The 17,463-nt window shown below is 40.2% G+C and overlaps 1 protein-coding gene across 1 annotated transcript in view; it reads left to right on the top strand.

Moving 5' to 3' along the window:
• COL6A5 (collagen type VI alpha 5 chain) overlaps positions 1 to 17,463 on the top strand; it is a 156,388-nt gene that overhangs the window by 46,102 nt on the left and 92,823 nt on the right. The window contains exons 2-5 of the mRNA XM_029214229.1: positions 1,155 to 1,250; positions 2,160 to 2,750; positions 6,288 to 6,920; positions 11,961 to 12,521. Of these exons, the coding sequence (XP_029070062.1) occupies positions 1,184 to 1,250; positions 2,160 to 2,750; positions 6,288 to 6,920; positions 11,961 to 12,521 (1,852 nt within the window). The 5' untranslated portion in view covers positions 1,155 to 1,183. The remainder of the gene's footprint in view (positions 1 to 1,154; positions 1,251 to 2,159; positions 2,751 to 6,287; positions 6,921 to 11,960; positions 12,522 to 17,463) is intronic.

Below are 17,463 nucleotides of genomic sequence, written 5' to 3'. Positions count from 1 at the left end.
GTAACTAGTACCAGTGTCCTTGTGGTAGAATGAACTTCCTAAAATCACTGCTGCTGGGAAGCAAATACTATTAATATACTAAAACACATTGAATTGTCCACTTTAAAGGGTAAATTTTGTAGAATGTGAATTATATCTCAATAATAAAATTAATGAATAAGTAAAATATATGATATATTAGAATATGATGAGTATAGATCTGAAAGTCATTGCTAACATGATTCAGCCAATAACTACTGAGGATCCTTGATTTCTTCCTTAGCAAAATAAGGGTTTAGTCTAAATGATCTATAGGGTGACTTCCAAATCTAGTTTCCAGTGATTCCCTCAGTCTTCCCACATGATTAGAAATTTCAAAGTAACCGCTGGAAAGGTCACCTCTAGAATAAAATCCAGTCCTTATACCTTTGGTATCTCATTGAAGGTATCTCTATTTTTGAGTATTGGTTATTTTATCTATTTCCCTATTAATAGAGAACAACTTTGACTTGGTGGAATTTCTGTAAGATTGTAAATTCCCATGAAGATTTCTGATTGTGTGCTCATGGAGAGAAATACTGAAGTTAAAGTAATTTATAAAACTGAGTATAACCAGAAATGAGGGAACAGTTCTTACAAGGGTTTAATGAAGAAAGAAACATGGGTAGCTTTTGGATTTTTGAGCCAGGTTGTGAACATATAAAATAGTCATTGTTGACATGAAAATAGATGGTTAAAAGTAGTGACTACATAAGTTCTGAGTCCAAAGATTTTGTATAAACCTCATGGCACAGTGGTTAAGAGCTTGGGCTCTGTGATCACCTTGTCTGGGTTAGGATGATGGATCCATCACTTACCAAGTCACCTGTGCCTGTTTCCTTATCTGTCACATGGGTATAGTAGTTGTACCTTCCAGTAAGATGGTTGTGAGGGTTAAATAAGATAATGCTTAAAAAGCACTGAGAAAAGTATCTGAGCCATGGCAAGGACTCAGCAAACATTAGCATTATCTATTGTCAACAAATACTCAAACTCTTGATGAATGTTTTAAACACTACTGGCATTATTGACAAATACAGTGTTTACAGTGTATTGTGCTCTAAACCAACTTTCCCAGTAGTTATTTCTTGTTAGACAATGAGATTTTTTTATATTGTAAATAACATTTTTTACAGAGTAAAAGCAAGAAAACGTCACTAACAAAATGAAGATCCTGTTAATTGCATTTGTTCTCATCCTTTGGACTGAAACACTGACATATCAGAGCCCAGGTACCAGTACATTTTATGCTTATTATTATTAGGAAAATAAATATTTTATGTCTCAACAAATCTTTATTTTAATAAATAGAAACAAGGAATTTCTTTACTAAAAAAATCAAAGCAGACAGCATTTATTTGTAGTTGGCAATATATTCTATCAAGCAAATTTAAGCTCTCGAAGATGATGGAAAGCCATGGGCAAAATGCATGAATTATGCTACACCTGGCTTGAAAAACTTTAATTATTCATTGATTTGCTGAAGTCCTGATGTTCCATGTCTGTATGAATAGAGTCAACCCATATGTTTTGTGGGTCAGTTTGCACCTTGGCTTTAATAAATGAAAGAAAACGATAAAAGGAACACCACAGAGGAAATTTTATATATATATATATAATAAGTAATATAAAAGCTTTCATATTCCATATATGCATATATGGAATATGAAACCTAGGTTTTTCTGTAATTACTGAAAACATCATTCAAAGAAGTATTTTTAACCCTGCACTGTACTACCCTAGGACTTCCTAGTGAATTTCAGGGTCATTTTGAAAGAAATGTCCTGCTTAGTTAAACATTTACCAGTAGATCACTAACTGGGTGGATGGAGGTGGCTGACCATGACTGCTAAAGTCAATGCTCCTGGTGCCTCCCCTTGTCCAGACTCTCTTTATGAGGCAGGTACACACTCCTCCACTCCCAGCTGCTGTGAATATTGCCTGCAATGGTAATAGCTCATGGCTGTACCCCACTTTCTCAGGACATTTTCCCTTGGCTTTCCCAGAGCCACCTTACCCGTAACCCTCCACTCCTTCTCTCCAGTTCTTGGGAGAAGTCTGCAGCTGATGACTGACTGATAGGCGGGTACACAAACTGTCCCTCTTGACCCAAAGGGTTTGTTGTCATTTTATTTTGATAGGGCCAGGCCCTGAGTATGCCGACGTGGTATTTCTGGTGGATAGCTCCAACTACCTGGGAATTAAATCCTTCCCATTTGTGAAGACGTTCATCAACAAGATGATCAGCAGCCTCCCCATAGAGGCCCACAAGTACCGTGTGGGCCTGGCCCAGTACAGCGATGGGCTCCACAGAGAATTCCAGCTCAGCACCTTCAAGAGCAGAGGCCCCATGTTGAACCACCTCAAGAAGAATTTCAGGTTCCTGGGCGGTGCCCTGCGGATTGGGAATGCTCTCCGGGAGGTGCACACGACCTACTTCTCAAACGGGAGGGACAGGAGACAGTTTCCTCCGATCCTGGTGGTCTTGGCTTCAGCCGAGTCTGAGGATGCCGTGGAAGAGGCCTCCAAGGCGCTGCGCAGTGACGGGGTGAGGATCATCTCAGTGGGGCTGCAGGGGACACCTGAGGAAACTCTGAAGGCCATGGCCACAGGCCAGTTCCACTACAGCTTCCAGACGGTCCAAGATCTCAGCATGTTCTCCCAAAACATGACGCAGATTCTCAAGGATGCAGCTCAGTACAAGGAGGTAGCAGCCCACTCTCATACAGTAGGTAAGGAATCCCTTAGTTGAAGAGGTGTCCCATCCCCATGTAATCTGGTCCAGAGAGCCATCTCCTATTATCTCTATGGTGCCACTCACCAGAAATCTCAGTATTTCATGTGGAAATGCAGAAGACCTCCTTCTCGTCAACTTTCAGTCTTGATCCCCTAGGTGAAAAGAGGGCTACTTTTACCCCCATGACTTACAGCTTCTCATTTGAAAAATGCTTTATTTATGTCTTAAGCAGGTTCTCCATGAAGACCTGAAACAGAAGACCCTTGAGTACAAGTAGTTTATGTGGGAGGTAATCCTAGAAAGCATTAGTAAAGAAAGGGTAAAGTGAGACAGGAAGCTACACATGCACTGTTGATGAACAGACGAAACAGGCCAGTACACAGTCATGGGAGGTGCCCAGTAAGTGTGCTGCACTAATGAGGGGCCCCAGCCACTGTCTCCAGAGTGATGTAGAAAGAGCCCCCAGCAAAATAGATCTTCCTGGCTGCCTCTGTGCTCTATTATTGATGAGGGGCTATTCTGAGTGGGTGCTATCTAGTTCTAAGACTTGAGGAAGCCACCTGGTTTGGTACAAAGTGCCCTGACCACAGGTCAAGAGGTCCAGACAATACCACTAGCTGACTGTGAACTTGAGGAAGTGATTTCATCTCTCTGAGCCTTGCATCAGCATCCTCCTTTGTAAGATATGAGAGTTGGAATGATCTTGAAATTTTTTCCTGCTCTATCATTCACCAATTCCTTGGCTATCACTATGGGTTGATTTTGCAGTCAGACCAGCCTAGGCCTTAATAACAAATAGACTTCCTGAATCATAAGAAGTTTATTTATTTCCCTTGTAATGCTATAGGGCCAGTGTTCAAGTTGTCTTCCTTCTATTTAGATAATTATGTTGGTGGTGGCTCTTTCATTTTCAAATATTACTTTCAAGGTGCCTTGGGAATTGGTATAGAGCTGGTGGAAGGGAAAAAAGATGGAACATCACTCAAGATGTGGTTTTATGGGCTAAGCTTGGAAGAGACACACACTACTTCTGCTCACATTTCATTAGCCAGATCTTAGTCCCATGGCCACACCTAATTGCAGGTGAGGCTGAGAAATCAGGTCTAGGCCTATGAGCAAGAAGAGGAAATGGGTTTGGGTAAGTATCTAGAAGTCTCTGTCACAGTTAGTGCTGCCCCTGAAGCATCAGGGAGTACTTTTACCTCCACTCTTCCCATCCCTCACTCTTCCTGCCTTGGGGGAAATAACAAGTTCTTACAGCACATGTGCTTCTCTTCCCAGAGAAAAAAACTTTCCTGTGACCCCTCACCCTGGGGACCTTGGAAATCTTACAACACTGTAGGTAGCCTGAGCTCTCCAAGACCATAGGACTTTACCACCTTCTTAGAAGGCTTTGTGTACTGATCTGTGTTACCACCTTCTTAGAAGGCTTTGTGTACTGATCTGTGTTACCACCTTCTTAGAAGGCTTTGTGTACTGATCTGTGTTACCACCTTCTTAGAAGGCTTTGTGTACTGATCTGTGTTTCTCTCACTCCTCCTAATTTATTTCACAGTAGTATACAGTACAACAAGGTTTTGTTTGTCAAGACCCTATCCTTGCCTTTAGAGGTTAAGAGTAAGGGCTTTGGAGCCTGGGTTCAAACCCTGGCTTGGCTGCTAAAGACCTTGAGTAAGTTACTTAACCTCTGAGCTTCAGTTTCCTTACCTATAAAGTGAGGATATTAATATCTACCTTACAATATGGGTGAGATGACTTGTATGGATTTTGGCAGTTTACTGTCATTAATAGTAATAGCTCTTTGCAAATAAATACTGAGTTGAGTGGGCCATGCTGTAAGTTTGTTTTAGCCAACTATGTGAGGTTCAGAGTACATTGGTAGATTTATGAGAATTATTATATTTCCACAAGTATTTCTGAGCTCCCACCAGGCACCAGGTACTGGAGAGATAGAGATAAGTAAGGCATGCCTTCTGGCTTCTAGAGCTCACAATCCTGTGGATAGTTCTTGACAAGATTGAGCTTATCTCTTGGCTACAACCCCCACAGTTTTGGCTCCTCCACCTGTTCCTGGAGTGGGCATTCTGTGCATGTGGTATACTCTCCTGTGGATTCCAGATTTATACAACCAACTGCTTACCTGGCATCTTCAATAGTATCCCAAACTTAGCGTGTCTGAAATGGAGCTCTTGACTTCTCCCTCCAACTTGTTCTTCCCACTATCTCCCCTATCTTGGAAAAAGATACCACCAGTATCCACTCAGTTGTTCAGGCCAAAAACCCAGGAGTTTTCACCACTTCCTTTTTGTCTCCCAATACTCATATCTAATTTATCATCAAGTCCTCTCTATTCTGTCTCTAATTCATGTATCAAAACTACTCTTGTTGTTCTGTCTTACCTGCTTTATTCTTGTCCAAGAACCATTATCTCTTTCCTGGACTAGGGCAATTGTTTTTTAATGAATTCATTATCTCCCCTCAGGAACTAGGGTGATATTTAAAAGATTTAAATAAGATCATCTGAGCCCCATATGATTGGGCCCTACTTCCCTCTGACCTCATCCATCATTGTTCCCCTCACTCATTGGCTCTGGCTACTCTGGGCTTTTGCTTGTTTCTATTTCTCGCTTTTCTTTCTGCCAGAATTCTTCTTCCTTTCACACAATGTGTAGGTCAATCTTTCTCTTCATCTTTCTCAACCCAAATGTAATCCTTTCAGAGAGGTCTTCCCTGACTTTTTATGTCTCAGATCAATTAGTTCTCATCCCACATCCCCAACATAGGGTAACTCAATTGATTCACCTATTTTATTTCCTTGTTAGCATTTATTATGGTCTGAAATAGCATAATTTATTTATCTGTCCTCCCCATAGAATGTGAGCTCCCTGAACTCAGGTATATTTCTACTAATTTATGCCTATATTTCAGCATTTGAAAGTGGTGGTGGTGGTTCATACTGGTAGTGGTGGACTTGGAGGTGGTGGTGGTTATAGTGTTGGAAGTTCAGGTGGTGGAGTTGCTGAAAATGAGGGGTAGTGGTGGTAGAGGTGGTGGTGGTGGTGGAGGCGGTGGTGGTAGTCATACTGGTGGTGATGGTGGTCATGAAGACCATGGTGGTGGCAGAGGTGGTGGTAGAGGTGGTGCAGGTGGAAGTAGTAGTGGAGGTGGAGGTAGAGGTGGTAGTGGTGGTGATGGTGGAGGTGGTGGAGGTGGTTGCTGTTGGTGGTAGTAGTGGTGGTGGTAGTCATACTGGTGGTGATGGTGCTCATGAAGAACATGCTGATGAGATGTGGTAGGAAAATCATAATAAGCATTCTTCAGACAGAGGGAAGAGCATTGCAAATCCTCTGAAGTCAATGGCCAATGTAAATTTTGCTGAGAATTTTTATCCTTTTTTCACTAAAAAAAATGCTAACTGCATCCATCATGACTGCCTCTATTTTCACTAATGCCTTCTGACAATCTGTAGAGTGCCTTTCTCATTCTGGGCCAGAGGTGTGTACTAACATTCCTACTTTTTCTCCCTCCATAGTCCCCTTCCCCAGGGCCTGTCAGAAAGATTCGCTTGCCGACCTCATGTTCCTGGTGGATGAGTCTGTTGGGACCAAACAGAATCTAAGGAACCTGCAGAACTTCCTGAAGAATATCACCTCCTCCATGGATGTGAAAGACAAATGCCTGCGGCTTGGTCTTATGAGTTACAGTGACAGAGTTCAGACTTTTTCTCCTCTGAGCTCAAGCACAACCCAATCTGAATTTCAGAAGCAAATCCAGAAGCTTTCTCTGCGGGCTGGGAAATCCAATGCTGGTGCTGCCATTGAGAAGATGAGGAGAGAAGGCTTCTCAGCATCAAGTGGCAGCAGAAGGGCACAGGGAGTGCCCCAGATTGCAGTCCTGGTCACTGACAGACCATCAGATGACAAGGTGCGTGAGGCTGCACTGAATCTCCGCCTGGAGGATGTAACTGTGTTTGCCATGGGCATCCAAGGGGCCAACAAGACCCAGTTAGAAGAAATAGCGTCTTACCCTCCGGAACAGACCATCTCCATGATGAAGTCCCATGCAGACTTGGAAATTTACAGTAAGAAATTCTTGAAAAAGCTCCAGAATGAAATATGGTCCCAAATTTCAACTCATGCTGAACAAATGGAACTTGATAAAACTGGTATGTCTTTAAAAATCCTTTTCATAGTATAAAAGTAATATGAGCAGTTGTCTAGGGCTGGGGCAGGAGTGAGGACTTGTAATTGGGTAAGGGAACTTTAGGAGTTATGAAAATGTTCTAAAACTAGATTTTGGTGATGGTTGCACAACTTTGTGAATTTCCTAAAAATCATTGAATGATTGCAGTGGATGAATGTTTTAAGCACGTAAATCATACCTCAATAAAATATACAAAATATTAATTATAAAATAATTTGATAGTGTTGATGAACATAAAGAAAATAAAATCACCTGTGATCTTATCTTTCAGATAAAGCCATTCTTATCATTTATTTCTCTTATCTTTTAGTCTATTCTCTGTCTCTACACTCATGTACACACAAACACATGCATACACATTTCTTAAAAAAGATGTAACATTATGTGTATCAGTGCTGTCAAACAGAATTTTCTGTAATGATAGAAATGTTCTTTATCTTCACTGTTCGATAAGGAGACCACTAGCCAATCTTGGCTATTGAGCACTTGGAATGAGGCTAATGGAACTGAAGAACTGTGTTTTAATTTTAATTTAATTTAATTTTTATTTTAATAGCTATATGCTGATGGCTGTCATATTAGACAATGCAGGAGCACACTGTTGGGTAACTTGTATCAGTTACAATTACTTCTGAGTGTGACTAACAAAAGAAAAAATAACAATGATTTCAATAGGATAAAGCTATTTTTTTTTCTGTTTCACAAATAAGTCCTAAGGTAGGTATAAGGAGCTGGGTAGTACAACACCGTGTCAGGGACCCTGTCTCTTTCTAAGTTATTTTTCTGCTCTTTGTGGTCTCTATTCCCAGCATTATAATCCAAGATAACTGCTCCTGGCATTACATTCACATCTAGCAACAAGAATTATAAAAGAGAAGGAAAAGGCAGGTTTTCCCCTCTTTTTCTTCAAGGATATTCCCAGGAATTACACTCGCCATCTTTGCTTACATCCTATTGGCCAGAACTTAGTCACATGTCACTCTTCATTGTAAAAATGAGAACTAGAAAATGTAGTCTTTACTTGGGGCAGCCAAGTACCTAGGCAAATATTGGGGACTAAATTAGTGTAGAAAAGAGAATGGATATTGGGGATAACCGGTATGATATGCCTTATTCACTTTTCTATCAACCTTATAACATGAACTTTTGTCCATCTCCTTAAATTTTTTTGGCAATATTCTTTTTAGGTTGGGAATAATATTCCGTCCTATGGATATAACATAATTTGTTTAACATATCCTAAATTGTTGGATATAGAAGTCATTGCCAATGTTTCGCTCTTATAAAAGTTTTGCAGGGATCATCATCGTACTTATATCTTTATCCACAACCGAATCTGCTATAGTTTTACCAAGTTCTTTTCAAAGATACCAGGACATATTGCCAGAAGATACTTGATGTGACTTCGAGCTTATCTAATTCTGAGATATCTGCTGACATTTCCCTGCAGATAAAATGCTTCCAAACAATAGGAACTCAAATTTGGCAGCACTCACATGGAAAAGAATCCTCCAATGATGTTAAAGACTAATTTTAAATTCAGATTAGCCGATGGAAAGTTTAAGGATGCAATCCTGGGCCAGCCCTTGATTTCCTCTTGCATATATGCATTACAAGGCAGCAGCAAGAAACCAGTCCCCTATTACCTCCTGAGTGATACAGAGAGGAGTCTCTCAGAGTGGCAGCTGCCTTGGTCTAGTAGCAACTTTTAGGGCATAGGAGGGATGTGTAGCGCGGTCTCTCTCAGGGAGTTTGAAATTATGTGACAAAAAACTATTATTGTCATTACAGAATTTCTAAATGGGAAGATATGGGACCAAGGCTAGGACAAGGGCCATCCTTATCTTCCATAAGGCCTCAGTAAGTGCCTTCTTATTAATTCAGTGGCTCTCTAATACTGGTACCTGACTTAGATTGAGTTCCTCAGATATAGATGTCAGATAAGGATTCATGTGAAACTGATATATTAAAAATATACCCAGGAAAAACTGGAGATTGGTAGAGAAGGGAGGATATGGGACCAGGAAGGACAGGATGATAAGCCCCATGATAAGTTCCATGGAGGGTCAATTCCACAGGACCATTTGAGAGACAGTGTGGGTTAAACGTTAGATTTGTTCTAGACAGGGGTCAATGTAACTGGAGAATTTATATTCCAGCACACAGAAGGGAATGTACATTTCCAGACACCTCTGGTTTAGTACCAAGCAAAAAGGGTTTCAACAACCCGAGAGCAGCCCACCCACCCACAGACACAGGTGCTAGCTATTGGAATGAAAGTGCTGGGAACTCGTTACACAAAAATGGTAAAGGATTTGAGGGGATACAGGCAGAACACCAAAAGTGTCTGCTGTAAATTTATCAGGACTTCCTGAGGAGCTTGCTAATAATTCAGTGGCCCAACCCAATGACTCAGTCTCTGCGAGTAGGGCCTAGGCCACCTGGATTTTAGAAAGCTCCCCAGCAAACTCACTCTAGCAATATCTGAGAACCACTGCCTCAGTGAATTTGCCATGGTCTACAGTGGGGTGGCCAGGTTTGTGGTTTCAGAACGGTCAGACACAGAGAACCAATCTCTACTGACTTAGTCCTTGCTGTATCCACCACCTTCGGCACCACTAGGTATTCAATTTATTAAATAGAACTTCATTAAAGCAAGGAAAGACTCACATTAACCAAACCAAGAGGCTATGATAAAAAAAGATTGACGATTATCTCTGCAATGGAACTATTAGTGCCCAGGGACCTAGACATTCATGTCCTCTGAGCAACATAGTCTCTCCCTGTAGACATATAGACAAGTCAGAAGCTAAAATGTGATCAAAAGACTGCTGGATGATGTGGAATCAGAGCAAGGGAGTTAGTTTTATGACTGAAATGTCTAGTGGTATTTAATCAGGGGAATGACTATTTTAGAATCAAATATATAGATCTACATCTCTGTCTATCTCTCTGTATAACTGCAGGTGAGGCCTTGTGCCAGGAGACACATTTCTCTTCAACCCTGTCCACTTGAACTTTTTAGATGGATATATTCTGTAATTACACTGTCCAATATAATAGCCACTAGGCACATGGGACTTTTAAGCACCTGAAATGTGGCTTTTGCAACTGAGGAGCTGACTTTTAAATTTTATTTAATTTTAATCAGTTTAAGTTCACATTTTAATAGCAACATGTGACTCACAGCCCCAGGCAGAGTTGGATGGGTATTGCCATGGTTACCCCCGGACTCGAATTTTTCTCTTCCACATTACTGACCACCATTCTTCTTTATTACATATATAAGTCAGTTCATTCTGGTTGCTGTCAAGTTTTTGTGGCCTGGCATCACCCCTGTCTTTTGCAGATAACTGCTTACCTTTGCCCTAATACTTTTTTAAAAAATAAATTTATTTATTTATTTTTGGCTGTGTTGGCTCTTCGGGGTTTCTCTAGTTGCAGGAAGCGGGGGCTACTCTTCATTGTGGTGCATGGGCTTCTCATTGCAGTGGCTTCTCTTGCTGTGGAGCACAGGCTCTAGGTGCACAGGCTTCAGCAGTTGTGGCTCGTGGGCTCCAGAGCGCAGGCTCAGTAGTTGTGGCGCACGGGCTTAGCTGCTTAGCGGCACGTGGGATCTTCCCGGACCAGGGCTCGAACCCGTGTCCCCTGCATTGACAGGCAGATTCTTAACCACTGTGCCACCAGGGTAGTCCCTGCCCTAATACTTTATATGTAGATTTTATAGTTTAATTCTCAGGGTCAAGCTTATTTCCAGTATTTCTGATTTCTTAAGGACCAACTCTTCATAGCCTGAAGTAGTGTCAATAGCCATATATTGCCAACAAGCTATCAAGAAAGAAAATATTTCTGAAATGACTAAATTGTGTTGTATTTTAAAGACCTTTTCACATACTCAACCAGGTAATTGTGCACATAAATAAATCTTAAAGGTATGCTTTTCCTTCTACCCAATTTCAAAAATGGTTAAATAGAGTTGTAAATAGACTATTAGGAAAGTTAAAGCACTTTTTCAGAGAAGCTGCTCAACAAAGGAAGGAACATTTAGAGCTCCTTTATTTACAATTTTCTGTTGAAATCCTGTGATATACCAGGCCTACCGGGCAGAAGCAGAAAACTAGGCAAAGTCTCACCCTCATGGAGCTGACATTCTGTGACAGGAGACAGGCTGTGCTCATGAACAAATGAATAGGTAATTTCAGAAAGTAATGGGCATCATAAGGAAAATAGGTTAATAGAATAGACAATGATTGATGTGCTTTAGCTGGAAGGGAAGCCCTTCTAAAGAGCCGACATTTGAATTGGCATGTCCAGGAGGTGAGAAGGAACCAGCCATGAAGATTTTGGGGGAAAAATATTCCAGGAAAGAGGATAGGTGCAAAAGCCCTGGGGCACATTTAGAGTACAGTAGAAGCCCAGTGTCGCTGGAACACAGTGAGGAAGATGAAGAATTGCTGGAAATAGGGTCAGAGAGAAAAGAAGGGGGAAAGATCAGCTGATTTTTCATTTTTAAATTCTAAATACAATGATAAATCGTTTAAGCAGAAGAGTAATATGATCTGGTTCTAGTTTTAAATAAATTATTCTAGTTGTTCTGGACAGAAGAGGTTATTGGGGAAGTAAGAACAGAAGGTCATTTCTCAGGAAATGTTAAGGCATAAACTAAAAAGCTAGGTGTCAATACGAGAAAAACGATTTTAACTAAAAGCCTGGAGACTTGGGAATCTTGTCCTTACTCTTTAATTCACTGGCTGTGTGACCTCAGACAAACCACTAGGCCTCATTCAGTTTCAATTTCCTCAGAAGGTTGTGGTAAATTTCAAAGGAGAAAATGGGTATGAATGTGCGCAGCGAAGTGTCCAGGCACCGTGCAAACCTGAAGTGTTCTCATTCTTTAGAACCTTCGCAGTCTCATCCTCCTCTCCAAACCCTCCTGCAATGTTCTCTCCAGATTCTCTATAGTTAACAGAGAATGCAATTTCTGCTTTCCATTTTTCTTCAGGCTGTGTAGATACAAAAGAAGCTGATCTCTATTTCCTCATTGATGGCTCAAGCAGCATTCAGAATAAACACTTTGAGCAAATCAAGGAATTTATGCTGGCGGTGATAGAGATGTTTAGCATCGGCCCAGACAAAGTCCGAGTTGGAGCTGTGCAGTATTCCCACAAGAAGGAAGTGGAATTTGATATCAATGACTATCCTAATGATGTGACATTAAGAAAGGCTGTTTCTAACATCAAGCAACTTGGAGGCAGAACACTTACTGGGGCAGCCCTGGATTTCATTCTGCCACTAATAAGGAAGGGAAGGAAGCAGAGGATGAATGAGGTACCCTGTTACCTCATTGTGTTGACTGATGGGAAGTTCACGGATGGTGTCCTGGAACCTGCTGAGAGACTAAGGGCTGAACACATCACCATCCACGTGGTCGGCATTGGTGAGGCTAACAGAACACAACTGCAACAAATTGCTGGGGCAGAGGAAAGGGTTAACTTTGGGCAGAACTTTGATTCTTTAAAAAGAATCAAAAATGAAGTTGTTCGCAGCATCTGCACTGAGAAAGGTAAGCAAAAGTAAAAGGCTTTATTCTCTGTACTTCGTTGGTTGCTTCAGGCAGACTTAATAGGCCGGAACAAGGAATGACGTGACCAGTTGTCTGGCTCACATTTTGCTAACTTCCTTTATAACTGTGGAGGGATTCAGCCCCTCATTTTAAGCCAATTGCCAAGGTTGGAGAATCCCTATATAGAGAGCTGCCCTAAGGCCATCTCGAAAGCCATAAGTGTGAAGGTTGCTAAGAATGTTGTTGCTTTGACAAAGCCCACTGCTGTGGAGGATAAGAAACTTTTATTTGTGTATGTGTGTGTTTGTGTGTGTGTACACACTAATTCAGGCAGATGAGGATAGTGGAAAGAAAATGGGCGCTGGCTTTAAGTAGATTAGGGTTCAATTCACTTCACTGCTTGAACCTTGAACTTCCTTGTCTGGAAAATGAGGATAATACCTACATCAGAGTATCTGTATAGGTTTAGCATAATAAACACCAACCATTATTTCTCTATTATGAATGCACACCTAGGACATATGTAACCCTTGCTTATTTTTATTTATAACAGAAACACGTATTTGCATTTTTGTTCTGACCAAAAATTAAGTAACAGAAGTAAGGAAGAACAATGTGCAAATTCCTGCACCTGATTGTTATTTCTCTTATTAGTAATAGCCACTTATCTAAAAAAAAGATACAAATGAACTTATTTACAAAACAGAAATAGACCCACAGACATAGAAAACAAACTTATGGTTACCAAGGGGAAAAGGGGAGGAGGGATAATTTAGGAAGCTAGGTTTAACACATACACACTACTATATATAAAATAAACAACAAGAACCTACTACTGTATAGCGCAGGGGACTTTTACTCAATATTTTGTAATAACCTATAAGGGAAAAGAATCTGAAAAAGTATATATATATATATATATATATATATATATATATATATATATATATCTGAATCACTGTGCTGTACACCTGAAACTAACATGACATTTTTAATCAACTATACTTCAATAAAATTTTAAAAAATAATAATAGCCACTTACTAATTGAAGATGGGTGTGTGTTGACTGCGAGTATTAGCACCTGAAAATATCGGCTGCCAAGAGTCATGTTACTTACTGATTAAGATAAAGGATGATGGAGTCAAAGCATCAAAGTTCACAACCCAGATTTATCAATTATTGGCTGTGGACCTTGAATGGGTTACTTACTGTCTACCTGCCTTTGTCCCATATGTGTAGGCATATTATGAAGCCTAAAGGTACTAATATATGCAGGGCACTTAAAAGAGGGCTTAGCCCATGGTAAGCGCTACATAAAACGTGGCTATTTTAAAAGTTGGTCAAGGTGTTCACTGATGTGGAAAGGAAAAGAATTCTAACTTACTTGAACTTACAAAAGTGAAAATGTGTTAGAATTTTTTCTGAGTCACTAAAATCCAAAGAAAAATAAACCAGCAAATAAGTAGCATTAACAGCAAAATCCTAAATCACAACTTTATTGATTTTTTTCTTCCTGTTATGGACAGTAGTAGAGTAGGGTTTTCAGGATGTCTTAGAATGAGTGTAAGAGTACAGATTCCCTGACGTTTCCTGGAGTTGATGCCAAGGAAAGTAAAAGGGTTTCAGGAAACCTAAAATAGATTGTACTTCAGGTCTTCTCAAGGGAGAAAGTCATGGACCAATCTGAAGAAAGACAGTACTTTTTTTTTGTTGATCAGGTAGTTGCAGTTCAGGTGCCAAAACCCTGGCACACCTGAGGGAGGAGACAAACTGTGGACAAGGAAATGAGCCATAATATGGTGAATAGAGAGGCAGGAAAACTAAGGACCCTATGCTGGAGGGCCTGGAAACCACTGACTGGTCTCAGAGCACATGTGGATGGAATGACACTGTGTATTGGTTCAGGAGCAGGTTAAGTGGTTCTAGCAAAAAGACCCTAAACTACACAACATAGAATATTGTTTCTCTTTTCTGTAATAGTCCAGAGTAAGCAGTCCAGGTCTAGCAAAGAGGCTGGTTCATTACCCTGCATTTGTGGAAAGGGAGATAGGGCCAGGGGAGCCCACCATGCTCAATTGTTTTATTGTTAAGTCCCAGAAGTGGCCAAATCAGTCCTGCTAATATCTACTAGCAAGAACTTAGTTACAGGGCCACATCTAGCTTCAAGGAAGCCTGGGAAATATAGTCTTTACCTGGGCAACCATCTGCCTAGTTGAAACTCTTTTATTGACGTGGAAGAGTGGGAGATGGTAGAGGGCCAGAGTGGCTTCCATGACAAATTGAGACGAGGAGGTAGATCCTGTGAATACTGAACCACAGGTAAAAGTCTCCTCTTTTGACATGTGTTCATGGAAGAGAACCTTCCACACTTCGCAGAGCTGGGGCTTTGCCAAGGCCACAAACGTCTTCGGGAACTTCCCTATTTACAACTTTCAAAATGGCTCCAGGGCAGCATGGATCTCAAATGATGGTTTTAATACCCTCTGGTGAGCCTTATACAAGTTATTAGAAAACAGATAGCATCTTTTAATTCTTCTATGGCTGATACTGTATCATCGTTTTCAAATGTATCATCATTTGAAAATGATGATACATTTTCAAATACTATGGGATAGATTCTGTGAGTATCGAGGGAGGGGCTGGTAAAAGAATGGCAGTGATAACAGATAGACAAAAGGGTTAAGACTAAGGAGATACATGCTAAAGAAAATATATTTACACTATATATAGAATATATAATATAAATATATACATATATATACATATACATATATATGTATACATATACATATACATATACATATATACATATACATATATATGTATATATATACACACACAACTCCTGCACCATGAATTAATAACACTTTTTTATGGCTGATAGAAATTGGTCTTCTATGTGTGTATATATGTACAGATACATATATATGCATATAAATGTCCACTTCCAGTCAGTAGGGTATCTACAAATTTTATGTATAAATAAAGGAACAGTCCATGTTGAATGGATATGTGCTTACTAATGTACTTATTATCTCTAGTAAAAGCTTTTCACCTAAATTTCTAATATTGATTTGTAGAGTTTATCAAATCACTTTATTTTTTTAACATCTTTATTGGAGTATAATTGCTTTACAATGTTGGGTTAGTTTCTGCTGTATAACAAAGTGAATCAGCTATATATATACATATCCCCATATCCCCTCCCTCTTGCATCTCCCTCCCACACTCCTTATCCCACCCCTTCAACTGGTCAAAAAGCACTGAGCTGATCTCCCTGTGCTAGGCAGCTAATTCCCATTAGCTATCTATTTTACATTTGGTAATATATATATGTCAATGCTACTCTTTCACTTCTTCCCAGCTTACCCTTCCCCCTCCCAACATCCTCAAGTCCATTCTCAATGTCTGCATGTTTATTCCTGTCCTGCCCCTAGGTTAGTCAGAAACTTATTTTTTTTTTAGATTCCATATATATGTGCCAGCATACGGTATTTGTTTTTCTCTTTCTGACTTACTTCATTCTGTATGACAGACTCTAGGTCCATCCACCACACTACAAATAACTCAATTTCGTTTCTTTTTATGGCTGAGTAATATTTCATTGTATATATGTGCCACGTTTTCTTTATCCATTCATCTGTCGATGGGCACTTAGGTTGCTTCCATGTCCTGACTATTGTAAATAGAGCTGCAATGAACATTGTGGTGCATGACTCTTTTTGGATTATGGTTTGCTCAGGGTATATGCCCTGTAGTGGGATTGCTGGGTCGTATGGTAGTTCTATTTTTAGTTTTTTAAGAAACCTCCATACTGTTCTCCATAGTGGCTGTATCAATTTACATTTCCACCAACAGTGCAAGAGGGTTTGGTGGTACTGAATTCTCTTAACTTTTGCTTGTCTCTAAAGGTTTTATTTTCTCCATTCGAATCTGAATGAGATCCTTGCTGGGTAGAGCAATCTTGGTTGTAGTTTTTGTTCTCATCACTTTAAATATGTCCTGCTACTCCCTTCTGGCTTGCAGAGTTTCTGCTGAAAGATTAGCTGTTAACCTTAAGGGGATTCCCTTGTATGTTATTTGTTGCTCTTCCCTTGCTGCTTTTAATATTTTTTCTTTGTATTTAATTTTTGATAGCTTGCTTAATATGTGTCTTGGCATGTTTCTCCTTGGCTCTGGACGTGCAGGCTCAGTGGCCATGGCTCACGGGCCTAGTCGCTCCGCGGCATGTGGGATCTTCCCAGACCGGGGCACGAACCCATGCCCCCTGCATTGGCAGGTGGCCTCTCAACCACTGCACCACCAGGGAAGCCCCCCATATTAGTGAAGTTTTCAAGTTTTCAAGTATAATCTCTTCAAGTTATCTTCTCAGATAACTTTCTTTTCCTCTTCTTCTTCTGAGACCACTGTAATTCAAATGTTAGTACATTTAATGTTGTCCCAGAGATCTCTGAGACTGTCCTCAATTCTTTTCATTCTTTTTATTTTATTCTGCTCTGCAGTAGTTATTTCCACTATTTTATCTTCCAGGTCACTTATCCATTCTTCTGCCTCAGTTATTCTGCTATTGGTTCCTTGTAGAGAATTTTTACTTTCATTTATTATATTATTCATCGCTGTTTGTTTGCTCTTTAGTTCTTCTAGGTCCTTCTTAAATGTTTCTTGTATTTTCTCCCTTGTAATTCTAAAATTTTGGATCATCTTTACCATCATTACTCTGAATTCTTTGTCAGGTAGACTGCCTATTTCCTCTTCATTTGTTTGGTCTGGTGGGTTTTTACCTTGCTCCTTCATCTGCTTCATATTTGTCTGTCTTCTCATTTTGTTTAACTTACTGTGTTTGGGGTCTCCTTTTCACAAGCTGCAGGTTCATAGTTCCTGTTGTTTTTGGTGTCTGTCCCCAGTGGGTGAGGTTGGTTCAGTGGCTTGTGTAGGCTTCCT

The sequence above is a fragment of the Monodon monoceros genome, unplaced genomic scaffold, assembly GCF_005190385.1.
Source record: "Monodon monoceros isolate NGI ecotype Baffin Bay Population unplaced genomic scaffold, NGI_Narwhal_1 Super_Scaffold_11, whole genome shotgun sequence".
Lineage (NCBI taxonomy): Eukaryota > Metazoa > Chordata > Mammalia > Artiodactyla > Monodontidae > Monodon > Monodon monoceros.
The sequence above is the reverse complement of the archived record's forward strand: the minus strand, read 5'-3'. Positions and strand labels throughout refer to the sequence as shown.